Below are 15,029 nucleotides of genomic sequence, written 5' to 3'. Positions count from 1 at the left end.
AAACTTGCAAGAAAAATGTACAACTTAATACTATGCCATCCACAGTTCAAGGGTGAAGTGTCTGCAAGAGAACTAAACTTAAGTAAAGATTTACTGCCCTCATTGTTTAACTTCACTAGAAATATTTCCTTGACGAAATTACACAGAATATTGTGTCATCTGTTTTTGCTTCAGTTCTAAAGAAAGAGATAACGTCTCTGAGTCACTGTGGCCGCTGTGCCATGGACACGGGAGACTGCACCTTCGAGAGACTGCAGCCCAACCTCTGCATGAGTTACATTCCTCTCTATTACTAGCCTCAAGTCAAAGCAGCATAACACTTCACTTATAGAAATGTTTATAACGTTTGTAATGGTTTTCTATTTATTATTAGCAGTGAGTTTAATCATTCTTTACAGGCTTTATATTTTGATTGATTGATTGATTGACTGATTGATTCAATTTTATTTCAGACATATCAAAAAAAAGAAAAATTAAAAGCATGAAAATACAATAAAAATAAATATGTTCAAATGATTTCACAAAAGAAAAGAAAAATAAACAAAAAATAAACAGAAAATAAACAAATAACATATTGAATTGATATGCCTGAAAAGGAGTAGGAAGAAGTATAAACTTATTTGATCCTAACCCCCTTTTCCACAGGTCAATAACTTTATAATTATTTTTTTTTTATATTTATACAATCCATATATCCATATACACTCGACGCCATTGCAAATGAGGGCCACCCCTCAATTGGTCTCCCGAGGATAAACAAAAATCAAACGAAAAATGAAATGAAATATCCACTACATACATCCATACAAAAATACATCCACCATATGCATCCACACAATTCATACATCCATATCTCCATATTTGTACAACTCACATATCCATATCCACACATACATGCATCCACGAATCCACACAATCAATATATCCATATACAAACATTCACTCAACATGATGCACCATAACCACACCCCAAATATATATATAAAATATTTCCTTTTAATATACTTTCCTTCTTAAATCTCTCCCTCATCCCTGTACCTGTTAAAAATCATTGCTTTGAATTTTTTTTTTTAACTGAATCATGTTTGGACATTGCTTTAGCTCCGTGCTCATACCATTCCACAGTTTCACACCACCAATTGAGATGCAATGACATTTTAAAGTCATGCGTGCAGCCAGTGTCTTAAAAAAAGTTGTCATGTGGCTCAGTTTACCCCAGCTGTGGGGTAAACTGAGACAGACCAGAAAAATCAAGGGGGTAAACTGATCCACTTACTTTTTCCACTCTGAAGCTACCATAACAACACATATTGTAACAGTAAGAATCCTGAAAGCTAGCCACACATTCCAGAACTAATGTCGGACTAGTAAAAGAATGATGGGGTTTGGTCAATTAAGCAAAGCAAATTTTCTAAACACTTGAAAGTAACTCTGAACAAAATCAAATACAACATATCATAATTCAAAAGGTTTTAATAAGATTCAAATGAAAGATAGAACCAGTTAGATTAGAACACAGTCTGGGGGTCAGAACACAGGACCCTTAGAGCCAGCTAGTGTCTGGGGGTCAAAGCATAGGAAAATCAGAACCAGCGAGAACAGCCTGGGACTCAGAACACAGGAGAAGACCCAACTGGATTATTACATCAGCCTGTCATACTCTACAACTAGGCCTACTCTACATTCCAGCCCTGAAGGTTACAGGGAAATATGAGAAGGTGCTCTTTCCGTGTGGTTGCCCCAGGTCGTCTTCCTGGTGTATTTCCTTGGCATGATGGCTTTTCTACAATGTGTATGACATTAAAATAAAACATATGTTATGTAATATTACATTAAAATATGTTTAAGACTAAACTTAACTTGTGCCTCATGGTGGGGGAAAGTGAGACAGTGTCCCCCACAGCATTTGGCTCACTTTCCCCCACCACCACAATTTGAGAAAAAAACTACCTCTCTTAGCATTTCAGGCTAATCTTTAGCTAATATCATCACATGGTTTTTATATGTTGGTAGTTCATCAACACGTATGATAGAAGTTTTTCTACGTGAATACATTTGCTTTGGCACAACATTTGATTAAGTTGACAGCAAGAAAATGTACTTTTACATGCAAAATACCTATTTTGGTGAAAAAAACATGCTTACCACAGCACCATGAGGTCCTCTCTTTCAGGGCCATGGGGAAATGAGAGGGGCTTGAAAACATATATCTCACATGACCAAAAATGTTTTCCTTTGCCTAGATACAGGGGGTGGCTCACATTACCCGATGCCTCAGATTCCCCCGTTCTCCCCTAATGTGTGTGAGTGTGATGTGCGTGTTGATCATACAGTGTGTGCGCTGCTTATGTTGTTGATTGTGTCTATTTGTTACGCTACTGTCATGTGCCCCCTTTAAATTGCCCCTCATGGACGAATAAAGTGATTTGAATCGAATTGAAGCTGACTGTGTATTTACAGGTTGTCATTATTATTATTAATTTTTTTTTTTTATTTTATTTTGTATTTTAACATCACACAAAAAACAACAAGCTTTCACACAAAACTGCGTACAAATAGACATGAAAAATTCCACACACAAAAAAAACAAAAAAACAAGCAGTGACCAAACAACGCAAGGAACACAAATAAACTGTCAAAAAAATAAAAAATAAAATAAAGAAAGGGTGGGGGGGGGGGGGGGGGGGCTCAATCCTGGGCCAGGGTTGATAAAGAACCGAAATAAGTTACAAAAGAATCCCATTTCCTTGCGAATTTGCCAGCAAAGCCCGTCACTGTTAATTTAATTTTTTCAAATTTAAAAAAAAACATAACATCTTGGAGCCAGATTTGAATTGATGGGGGATTAGGGGATTTCTACATAAGTAGGATACGGCGTCTTACCAGAAGGGAAGTGAAGGCTAATGTTTCTGATTGTAAGGCTGTGATATGGGGTTGTTGGTTATTGCAATGAAGGGGTCTGTTTTAATTTGGGCTCCTAAAACCTTTGTCATGATCTTAAAAAAGTAATTCCAGAATCTGTTTAGTCTGGGACAATAAAAAAGCATATGACTCAAGTTACAAGAGGAGGCGTGGCATCTGTCACATTGGTCCACAACATTTGGATAAATTTCAGTTTGGAACTGGATTTGCTAAAATGGACTCTATGTAACACGTTTAACTGTATAAGCTGCAGCCTGGCACAAGGAGAAGATGAGCGTATACTATGCACAGCCTTATCCCACCATTGATCTGTCAAATCTACCCCTAGCTCACGCTCCCAAGCATTTTTGCTTTTTACAGTGGAATTGTTTTCCAGAGCCATGAGTTTGTCATAATTCTTAGACATTAGTGATTTCTGCTGAGGTTTTAAGGTCAGAGGGTCTTCCCATGGTTGGTTAATAGAGAGGGAGGGATAACATGAAAAAAGAGAAGAGGCACAATGCCTGATTTGAAAGTACGTACATAAATGGGGTGTAGGTAAATTAAAATATTTGGATAGGTTTGAAAAAGTAGCAAAAGGTCTCTGAATGCCACGATGTTGCCATAACATGTAGGAGATATTCCCAACAGATGGGGGGAATATCACTATGGGCATCAGAGTGGATGCAGTCATTATTCAAACTTTTGGCCTGTTGTCATCATTGCTGTCCATTCTGCAACGACACAGAAAGGCCAACAGCTTGTCTATGGCCCCTTTCCTCATGAAAATATACAGAACTAAGTCTGCAAGAGGACTCAACTTCAGAAGCATAAAGGACAGGTAGGAGAGGGATCCAATCAAACCAGTAAACTGATCTACATCAGCAAATGAAAAAATGATGTATGGCAAAAACAGCAGCGTATAAATGAGCAGCACCAAAACCAAAATCCCAACAATTCGTCGTTTTTCGTCAGGGGAGACAGAGATGGAAGCAGACAGGGCTTTGAAGATCCCAACCAGAAAGAAGATGAACAGTGGGAAGGGAAAGAGGAGGAGGACACCCATGAAGATATATGGGACTGGTGAGTCAAGCCATAAATCAGACGCGAGTATAGGGGCAAGAGGAACGGCCCAGACGAAGACACAGACCGCCACAGAGATCTTGACAGTTCTTCTGAAGCGGTACCACAGTGGACAGGCGATGACCAAATACCTGTAATACAAGACAGACACATGGAGTTTGAGGAACTTCAGAATTATATTTAAGACGTTGATAGTTTAACACATCGATAGATAGCTACCTTTCCAGGGCAATGCACACCATGAAGCCAACACTGACCACAACACCATATAGGTGAATATATGAGAAGCTGTCCCTTATCAGCGAATCCGTATCTGTCATCTCACGGTCAAGTAGTGCCTCCATAACGATCAGGCTGCAGAGCTGAATCAGGTCGGAGATGAGAAGGTTGATGACGTAGATCGGAGCAACATGATCCTTTCGCACCTGCAGGAAAACATTTGTAAAACATTTGCACAATATTATTTTTAGTACATCTGACCCTGAGAGTTTACAGCGATGGTAGCAGCCCTCTGAGGCCACATGGGCAGCGCGGCTCTTTGAGCTACATGTTCATATGCTCACAATAACATAATGTTAAAATCTATGGTTACCGAATATATTGTCATGACAGAAGTTTCCCTCCTGAGTGATTACTGGCCCTATCTGCCTGCCTGCAACCCGCTACCTTAACACATATTGCATTTCACATGTTCCTTGATTGCTTTTTGAAAACAAAAACAAATTATGCTGTACAAATAGTTTTTATTTTCATTGATTTGTAATTAACTGGTCACATAAATAGTTTAAGAGAAGGTTGGAATGCAGCCACACATGTAGTTAGGGGGCACATTTAAATGTAGTCAAATTTTCCTAAATATATACAGGTCATAACAACTCTTTGTCCCAGACAGACTGTACGACGGACACATTATACAGACAGTAAATAAATCATTCTTGGTCATAATGTACATACCAGAGAATAAAGAGAGTAGATGGCCACAAGGATCAGAGGAAGGCTGATAGAGATGATTATACATGTCGCCACATGCATGATGAATCCAGCTTTGGTTAAATAGTTGTAGAGGAAGATATAATCATTGAAGTAGTCGTAATTGAAGTCGTAGGTGTAATTGTAGCTTCCGTCCTGTGAGGTGTTGGTGGTGATATTGGTGGTGATATTGGTGGTGATATTGCCCATTCTTCACCTGGTGGTGAGTTTCAATCGAAGAATGCAAACATGTATTAATTTAACACTGTTACTAGTAACTACATTTTATTTTAAAGTGGCAAGTTTGAGGAAAAAGGCAGCAAGCCTAAATCTATACATTTTATAAATGTTTTGTACCTGTACAATATACACGCATGAGTAAATGTTAGAATTTATCACAAGTATTCCTTTGTGAGTTTACATTATCGCAATCAGTTGATAATAATAATGGATTGGATTTATATGGCGCTTTTTTCTAGGAACTCAAAGCGCTTTACAGGGTTCCAGGTTCCACTCATTCACACACAGTCATACCTGTGGTGGTAAACCACGATAGTAGCCACATCTGTAAGTGTGGCTGCCAATTTGCCCTATACAGCTCCTCTGACCACCACCTCAAACATACAGCAGTCATACACATTCACACCAGGCAAGGTGGGCGAAGGGTCTTGTCCAAGGACAAGAACAACTATGACACAAGTGGCAGGGCTGGAATCGAACTGCCAACCCTTCGATCATTGGCCAACCGGCTCTACCACCTGAGCCACAGTCGCCCACTAGTCTAAAACTAGAGACTAACAGCAACACTTTTAACAGAGAACTTAAACAACGGCTCAAATCAAATCAACAGTGCCCACACAAATAATTTACAACTGGTTTATTGTTTGATCATGCTGCCTTTGTTTTACTCTACGTAGCCTATATATATATTTGACTCATTATATTGCTGCTCTGTACTCTATTGTATTCTGCATTTTTACTCTTTTAATTATCAGTTTTTTATCAGTATTTGATCTTGTTTCTGTCTTGTTTAGTTTCTTTTGTTGTTTTTAAAAAGCCTCCTGTGGACAGGTGTTGTAAACTAGCATGTATGCTAATACACTGTAAACAATGCATCTGGTTCGTCCAATGACATTGTCATGTCCATGTCCAAATAAAATCTACTATACTATACTACTACTGATACTATTTTTCAAATATTAAAAACTATTTTATGCCATTACTCCAAAAGATTCACACCCCTAGTCATTTTTCCTTTTAAATAATCTCTATAATATTTTATCACAATATTCCCATTTGAAAGCTACAAGACCTCACCTGAATGAGTTCCTTAACCAATGTCTGATGTGTTGTCCTCTGCATCCAAACAGTCTGTGGTGATGATGGTTAGTGAGTACTTGCTATACGTTCCTGTACATGAATATTTGCTTATTTTAAGGAAGTGAGAAAGGTCACTACCTGGATTTTACTAAGTAAACAGGCAAGAGCTCTCCATCGGTCATACACTGCAGTCATTAATATGTTTCAGTTCAGTAAGTTATTTAATCCTAGCTGATGCAGTGCATAGCTTCTTATTTCTTAAACAACCATGTCGTTGTTTTGGAAAAGACGTAACTCTGTTTCAGAGAGGTGAAATTATTGGCCTGCATAAAAAAAAGAAAACTACTCAGGAGAAGATGAAAATACTAAAATTGTGTTAAGAACTTTCCAAAGCATTATTAAAACCTGGAGAGATAGGGGTGAACCGTCATATTTGTGGAACTCCCGGCTAAGTTTTGTAGTGGGTTTCTACTTAAAGTGTTTGTAAGTTGCAAATAATGCAACAATAATAAGCAGAGGGGTTTTCTCCACTTTTGGCTATCAAGAAAATGAAATAAAATAACATATTAATTCAAACTTAACTTCTAAACGGGGCACCACCCAGAGTTACCTGGGAAAATCAAAAATTATAACTTACCTAAATGAGTCTCATAAATGTTATCAATTGAATTAATAATTAAATTAATAACTATAAAAAGTTACTAATAGCTAGTAGTTCAAGAGAGTTCTAAATGGAAGAGGATTGCAATGTTTATTCTTATGCAATATTAAAGAAAAACCAACACAGTTAAAACACACGTAATTTATTTACATAAAGTAATAAAACACACACATCAACAACTAAACTAACTGATGACAGGAGAGATTGTATGTGACTGTGTGTGTAGATGCAAATGAGCCTGTTTTTCCCTGACACCTCCCTCCCTGTGGTGAGGCCCAGCCAAGGGAGGGGGAAGGAGAGGAGAGAAAAACAGTCTCTGCATAAAGACAATTTAAATCAAAAGTAATATGTACGTGTGTAACCAATAAGTTCAGTGTGCTATCAAAAGTATATAAACCCAAATACAAAACAACAATTGACAGTCAATCAGTGAATATACATCTCTGATATTTTATTGTTCTAAGTTTGTAATTCAATGAAAAAGCCAAAGGTATATTTTCCCATTATTGTTTTGAAAACAGATTCTTAATATAAACTTGCAAGAAAAAGTTATAATGTAATACAAAATATCATATAACCTGATATAGATTGGTATGCATGTTGCCAAGTAAACAACAACAGTTGCAAATCCAACACCCCAAAACTTACATGTCTTCCGATAAAACACCAAAATCAGACTTATGTTAAATAAAAGCAGAAATTATTCATATTTATTTTATTTATGTCTATTATTCAACATAAAATAAGAAATAGGAAAACAAACACAGCTTTGGATAGAAATGCATCAGTTATAACACAAATATAAAACTCAATTAAAATGGGCCATGATGAGACCAAAATAGAACAATAGTTATAAAGACTTTTTAAAGGTGCTCCAAGGAAATTTCAACTTGATTCATTCTAGCATCCCCTATGGACAAAAGCAGTAGTGTTTTACTACGCCATCTATAGTTCAAGGGTGAGCGTACCCATGACAAAGGCATAAAGAAAATTAGACTCTTTCAGAAATGTTTAAGAGTTCCTTGTAGCACCTTTAAATTCTCTGTGTTAGAGATACAGATTTAAGAATACATATAATAACTAATAAAGATATAGGTCAAACATCATATCAATGATTTAATTTTTGGATATCAAATGGATGACGGTCCCTGGCAGTCTGTTATTTTCTATTTGTCTACATTCTCTTTCTGGTTTCATCCCTTTCTCTCTCTCTCTCTCTCTCTCTCTCTCTCTCTGTCTATTTCTCTCTCTCTCTCTCTCTCTAAAGCTGACTGTGCATTTACATCTTGTCATTATTCAAACTATTGGCCTGGTGACCTCATTACTGTCTGGGCTGCTGACATCATTGTTGTCCATTCTGCAACAACACAGAGAGGCCAACAGCTTGTCTATGGCCCCTTTCCTCATGAAAATATACAGAACTAAATCTGCAAGAGGACTCAACTTCAGAAGCATTAAGGACAGGTAGGAGATGGATCCAAACAAACCATTTAAATCAGCAAAGCTTAGGTGGAAGAGGATTGTATCAATATTATATTCTGTACTTAGACCATAACATAACAAAATGATGAAGGGCAAAAACAGCAGCGTATAAATGAGCAGCACCAGAACCAAAATCCCAACAATTCTTCGTTTTTCTTCAGAGGAGACAGAGATGGAAGCAGACAGGGCTTTGAGGGTCCCACCCAGGAAGAAGATGAACAGTGGGAAGGGTAGCAGGAGGAGGATGACGTATATGTAGATATTTACTACTAGTAGTATAGTACGGGATATACGAGCTAATATAGCCAATAAATATATCATGAGTAGGACAAGAGGAACAACCCAGACTAGGACACAGACCACAACAGAGCTGTTGATAGTTCTTCTGAAGCGGTACCACAGTGGATAGATGATGACCAAATACCTGTAATACAAGACAGACACATGGTCTCAGAGGAACTTCAGAATTATTATATCTTATATAATAAGAAATTGATCAGACTTGAAAGTAGTTTAACACATAGACAGATAGCTACCTTTCCAGGGCGATGCACACCATGAAGCCAACACTGACCACAACACCACAAAGGTGAATATAAAAGAAGATCTCGTATATCAGCTGCTCCTCATATGTCTTCATCTGGTAACGTAGTGCCTCCATAACGATCATGCAGCAGAGCTGAATCAGGTCGGAGATGAGAAGGTTGATGACGTAGATCAGAGCAACATTATCCTTTCGGACCTGCAGGAAAACATTGGTCAAACATCTAATTTTAGTAAATCTGACCCAAAGAGTTTACAGCGATCGTAGCAGCCCTCTGAGGCCACATGGGCAGCGCCGTTCATTGAGCTACATGTTCATATGCTCACAATAACATAATGCTAAAATCTACATCTACCAAATATATTGCATTTCACATGTTCCTCGATTGTTTTTTGATAAAAACAAAATATAAATGATGCTGTACAAATTGTTATTATTTTCTTTGATTTGGAGCCAGATGCCACAGTAACATTTAACAGAAGGCTGGAATGCAGCCACCCATGTGGTTAGGGCGCACATTTAAATATAGTCAAATCTTCCTAAAAATATACAGGTCATAACAACTCTTTGTCCCAGACAGACTTGACGACAGACACATTATACAGACAGTAAATAAATCATTCTTGGTCATAATGTACATACCAGAGAATAAAGAGAGTAGATGGCCATAAGGATCAGAGGAAGGCCGATAATGATGATTATACATGTCGCCACATGCTTGATGGATTCAGCTTTGAGGCCGTTGGTATAGTTGGTGATTCTGCTGTGGTAGACGTTGGTGTAATTGAAGTCGTTGGTGTAGTTGTTGTAGCTTCCAGTCTGTGAGGTGTTGAAGTTGAAATCCTCCATTCTTCACTGTGAAACCTGATGATGAGTTTCAATCAGAAAAAATATTTATTAATTTAACACACTGTTACTTTAACTTTTATTTTAGAGAGTGGCAAGTTTGAGGAAAAAGGCAGCTAGCCTAAACCTACCAATTGTTTACCATGTGTCCTAAGTTTTCCTGTGTGTTTACATTATCACAATCAGTTGATACTACTTTTCAAACATAAAAACTATGTAACTTTATTCTTCTTGCATGCTATAATTTACAACAATGCCAAAAGATTCACACCCCTAGTTATTTTTCCTTTTGAACGATCTCTATAATATATTATCACAATATTCCCATTTGAAAGCTACAAGACCTCACCTTACTTGAGTTCATAAACCAATTTCTGATGTGTTGTCCTCTGCATCTAAAGAGTATGCGGTGATGACAGTAAGTGAGTATGTGCAATAGGTTCCTAGTAATATATATTTGCTTATTATAAGGAAGTGAGAAGGGGGCAGTGCCACTCTTGCCAGCTACTGGGTAAGAGAGAGAGAGAGAGAGAGAGAGAGAGAGAGGGAGAGAGAAAGAGAAAGAGAAAGAGAGAGAGAGAGTGAAATACTGTGGAAATACTATTTGACTGTTTTTAAATAAGCGCTGACGAATCTAATTTGAACTTTTTCTGTGCTTGTGGATGAATTATATGTATTTCTCGTATAAAATATGTGGTAAATTAGAAGGATTAGCAAATGATTTTCTACTTCCTTTCTTAGTATCCTAATATGAATGCCTGCCTACAGACACACACATACAGTGCTGTTTGACAGTTTGTGAACCCCTTGAGACTGTTGGGATTTTATTTATTTTAACCATTATCTTTCTCTCTCATTTTTATCAATACCAGTATTTTTTATATGAAATAACCAGTGTTGCCACAGTTACTTTGAAAAAGTAATCCGATTACTGATTACTAGTTACTCATTAAAATAGTAACTTAGTTACTTTACTGATTACTTGATGTTAAAAGTAACTAAGTTAGATTACAAGTTACTTTAAACGTTACTTTACAGGTTTTGAAACCCTTATATCTCAATTTAAAACATGCACATATTAAGAATCATTGAAAATATATAAAATAAAGCTTGTAGGCTAGTAGCCTATAGGCATACTGTTTTCAAAATAATACAAATTATGGTTTGAAAAATGTAATAAAAAAAAACTTTTTCCCCCCATGAAAATAAATGCATTCCTCCAAAGTGCAAAGACAGTAGCAGTGTCTTTAAACTTAATGTGCTTGGCCCTTCACTCTCATGCATTAATTTGACTTTTCTCTGCGATGTCTCATGTGTTGATAGACTGGGTGTGTGCGGCCACCGGTCGCCACGTGACTATACGTTTCCAAGTTTTAAACACTTCTCTCTCTTCAACGTCACCGTACCCGAATCCTAAATATCCCCATAGCAGACGCCAGACGCTATATTTCACGCTGCATGTCAGAGACGAGGGGTGCTACCAAAAAGACGAGAGGAGCAGTTGGAGCGTTTGGAGACACATGCGCGCACATTTATTTACATTAAATCGCAATCGCAGTCATTTGTGCAGTTATGTAAAATGTTTCACTAAGGAAAATGACAGAAAAAGTAACGCACAGTGACTTTGATGAGTAACTTTAATCTGATTACTGGTTTGGAGATAGTAACGCGTTAGATTACTCGTTACTGAAAAAAGAGGTCCGATGCCGGTAACGCGTTACTAAGTAACTAAGTACCAAGTTACTAAGTAACGCGTTACCGGCATCACTGGAAATAACAGATGTTTGTTTATCACTTCAACATTTTTCTTTTCCAGAAATAAATTGTTAAAACAGATAAAACAAATTATTTGACAACTGTTGTATGTGCAAAAGTTTGTGAACCCTGAGCTGTATTGCTTAAATCGAGCAAGGTAAACACAACCAGGTGGGCCAAACTGATTGATGAAATAGACCAATGTAATGAGAGATCTTTAGGGAAGAAATTGGGCGGCATTAGATAAAACAAAGATAAAACCAGGTCAGCTTAGGCCCACCAAACTGAACCCATACAGGTCAGACATGCTCAAAGGGGAAAACAATCTCAGAGGATCTCAGGAATAGAGTTTTGATGTTGCACATTTGTCTGGGGAGGGACAGCTATAAATTCATATAAAAAAAGTTTGAGCTCCATCGGTCCACGTGAAGAAAATCATCTACAAATGGAGAGCTTTAAGAATGACTTAACATATCGAATATATATTTGATTATGTTAAGGAAGTGAGAAATGTAACCACCTTGATTTTAATAGGCAAGAGCTTTTCATCGGTCAAAAACTGTAGTCATTGGGGCGCCTGTGGCGCAGTGGGTAAGGGCGTCCCCCCCATGGGCCCAGGCCCTTCAGCAGACCCAGGTTCGAATCCCACCTGCCCTCTCTGCCCCACCCCTATGTTTCTACAAAATCTGTCCAATAAAGCAAAAATGCCCAAAAAAATATATTTAAAAAAAAATTAAAACTGCAGTCAATACTGTAATATGTTTCAGTTGGCAACAAGTTATTAAAGCCTAACTGATGCAATGAATAGCTTCTTACTTCTTAAAACAACCATGTCAGAAGACATATGCTGTGGTTTTGGAAAAGATGCAACTCCGTTTCAGAGGGGTGAAACTATTGTCCTGCATAAAACAAAGAAAACTACTCAGGAGAAGATACAACTACTAAAATCATGTTAACCCTTGTGTGGTGTTCGGGTCTTTGGGACCCATTTTAATTTTTATCAAAATAAAAATTATACTATTAATTATGATTTCAAACTGAGACTCAATGGCCTTGGCTCATTTACCATGAAGAACATATATCAGAAAAAAAATTGGTCAACACACACTATACACCCCCCCTAGACATTTATATTACATTCAGGATGTTTGGGTCTACTGGACCCAGTAAGACCTCAATATACCAACAGTGCATGAAGTGCAAAATACCCATGCCTGGGATAGAGACAGAGACATGCAAGACTCTGTAGCAACCAGGAAATAACATTTAAAAACAAGGAAATGAGAAAAAGATTAAATTATAGACATGCAAATCACTAAAAACAGTTACAACTTAAAAACAGGAATATTTAGCACCATTGTACTTAACTGCCCATAAGTTGGAAGATAATGTAATTTAAGTGACTGGTGAAGCCTGTTCCAGGTGGTCAGTGCACTGGTGTTCTGAATTAACTGATTATTTTCAACAAAAAAATGTTTCTTAAAGTGCACGATAAGAAATACAAAACATTTCCTTTTTTCTCTCCACCTTCCCTAGAACCTAACAGTCTTCCGTACAGAGTCCTGTTTTTCATCAAACTCACCTTCAGTGTGTGGAGTGTCGGCAGGTTGAAGCAGCAGTGTTGGAGTTTTACACTTTTCTCTCCTGTAGCTGAACTCACTAAGAGGAGGTGTTTAATTTGATCTGAATGGACCTGTTTGTCTGGTTTTCAGTCCGTTTGTATTTTTAGGAAGAAAAATAAAATAAACAAACTGTTTCCTGGTTTGTCTCAGGTGATAGGTGAGGCTCCGCACCTTTCATTCCATAGTACTGACTCATTACATTTGTTGTCATTTGGCACACATTGTATCCAACATAATCATAATCATAATCAACATCATTAAATGAAAAAGCCAAAGGTATATTTAGCCATTATTGCTATAAAACAGATTGTTAATATAAACTTGCAAGAAAAATGTACAACTTAATACTATGCCATCCACAGTTCAAGGGTGAAGTGTCTGCAAGAGAACTAAACTTAAGTAAAGATGTACTGCCCTCATTGTTTAACTTCACTAGAAATATTTCCTTGACGAAATTACACAGAATATTGTGTCATCTGTTTTTGCTTCAGTTCTAAAGAAAGAGATAACGTCTCTGAGTCACTGTGGCCGTTGTGCCATGGACACGGGAGACTGCACCTTCGAGAGACTGCAGCCCAACCTCTGCATGAGTTACATTCCTCTCTATTACTAGCCTCAAGTCAAAGCAGCATAACACTTCACTTATAGAAATGTTTATAACTTCTGTAGTGGTTTTCTATTTATTATTAGCAGTGAGTTTAATCATTCTTTACAGGCTTTATATCTTGATTGATTGATTGATTGACTGATTGATTCAATTTTATTTCAGACATATCAAAAAAAAGAAAAATTAAAAGCATGAAAATACAATAAAAATAAATATGTTCAAATGATTTCACAAAAGAAAAGAAAAATAAACAAAAAATAAACAGAAAATAAACAAATAACATATTGAATTGATATGCCTGAAAAGGAGTAGGAAGAAGTATAAACTTATTTGATCCTAACCCCCTTTTCCACAGGTCAATAACTTTATAATTATTTTTTTTTTATATTTATACAATCCATATATCCATATACACTCGACGCCATTGCAAATGAGGGCCACCCCTCAATTGGTCTCCCGAGGATAAACAAAAATCAAACGAAAAATGAAATGAAATATCCACCACATACATCCATACAAAAATACATCCACCATATGCATCCACACAATTCATACGTCCATATCTCCATATTTGTACAACTCACATATCCATATCCACACATACATGCATCCACAAATCCACACAATCAATATATCCATATACAAACATTCACTCAACATGATGCACCATAACCACACCCCAAATATATATATAAAATATTTCCTTTTAATATACTTTCCTTCTTAAATCTCTCCCTCATCCCTGTACCTGTTAAAAATCATTGCTTTGAATTTTTTTTTTTTAACTGAATCATGTTTGGACATTGCTTTAGCTCCGTGCTCATACCATTCCACAGTTTCACACCACCAATTGAGATGCAATGACATTTTAAAGTCATGCGTGCAGCCAGTGTCTTAAAATGTAACTGTTCCCTCAAATTGTAACCCCCCTCTCTGTCAAAAAAAGTTTTTGAATGTTACCTGGTAGCAGTTTGTTTCTAGCTTTGAACATGATTTGTGTAACTTGATATTCAACCAGGTCCTTGAACTTTATGATGCGGGAATGTAAAAAGAGGAGGTTGGTGTGATCATAATATCCAGCTTTATTGATTATTCTTATGGCTCGTTTTTGAAGTGTGACTAGTGGTAATTATACTATATTTAACTTAAGATAAAATGCATGTCATGAATAGCCAAGTATCAAGTCTGTGTTACAGGGCCGGTTGCACTCTGTAACAGTTGGTGTGCTTACTTACTTAC

The 15,029-nt window shown here is 37.0% G+C and overlaps 2 protein-coding genes across 2 annotated transcripts; both read right to left on the bottom strand.

Annotated features, from left to right (window-relative positions):
• Positions 1 to 3,598: 3,598 nt before the first annotated feature.
• LOC307257531 (G-protein coupled receptor 4-like) lies at positions 3,599 to 5,163 on the bottom strand (the record flags this gene model as incomplete). The annotated part of the gene is made up of 3 exons (XM_080036793.1): positions 3,599 to 4,115; positions 4,204 to 4,409; positions 4,939 to 5,163. 3 exons carry the CDS (start codon positions 5,161 to 5,163, stop codon positions 3,599 to 3,601), a joined length of 948 nt encoding a protein of 315 aa, XP_079892919.1.
• Positions 5,164 to 7,167: 2,004 nt separating this feature from the next.
• On the bottom strand, positions 7,168 to 13,220 carry LOC307257700 (uncharacterized protein). Its single transcript, XM_080036986.1, has 4 exons — positions 13,144 to 13,220; positions 9,603 to 9,824; positions 8,953 to 9,158; positions 7,168 to 8,840 (listed from the first exon to the last, which is right to left on the bottom strand). The coding sequence occupies exons 2-4, from the start codon at positions 9,807 to 9,809 to the stop codon at positions 8,231 to 8,233; spliced, it is 1,023 nt and encodes a 340-aa protein (XP_079893112.1). The 5' UTR covers positions 9,810 to 9,824; positions 13,144 to 13,220; the 3' UTR covers positions 7,168 to 8,230.
• Between the last annotated feature and the right edge of the window lie 1,809 nt (positions 13,221 to 15,029).

This window comes from Ammodytes marinus, assembly GCF_949987685.1.
Source record: "Ammodytes marinus genome assembly, chromosome: 11".
NCBI lineage: Eukaryota > Metazoa > Chordata > Actinopteri > Uranoscopiformes > Ammodytidae > Ammodytes > Ammodytes marinus.
Note: the sequence above shows the minus strand (reverse complement) of the source record. Positions and strands in the feature narration are given on the sequence as shown.

What these genes read in the sequence shown, in the direction of transcription:
- LOC307257700 (XM_080036986.1), bottom strand. Translation starts at nt 9,809, where the DNA reads ATGGAGGATTTCAACTTCAACACCTCACAGACTGGAAGCTACAACAAC. An exon ending in TCTACTCTCTTTATTCTCTG is followed by an intron (nt 9,159 to 9,602) that starts GTATGTACATTA and finishes GTTTTCCTGCAG; the next exon opens with GTCCGAAAGGATAATGTTGC. An exon ending in GTGTGCATCGCCCTGGAAAG is followed by an intron (nt 8,841 to 8,952) that starts GTAGCTATCTGT and finishes CTTGTATTACAG; the next exon opens with GTATTTGGTCATCATCTATC.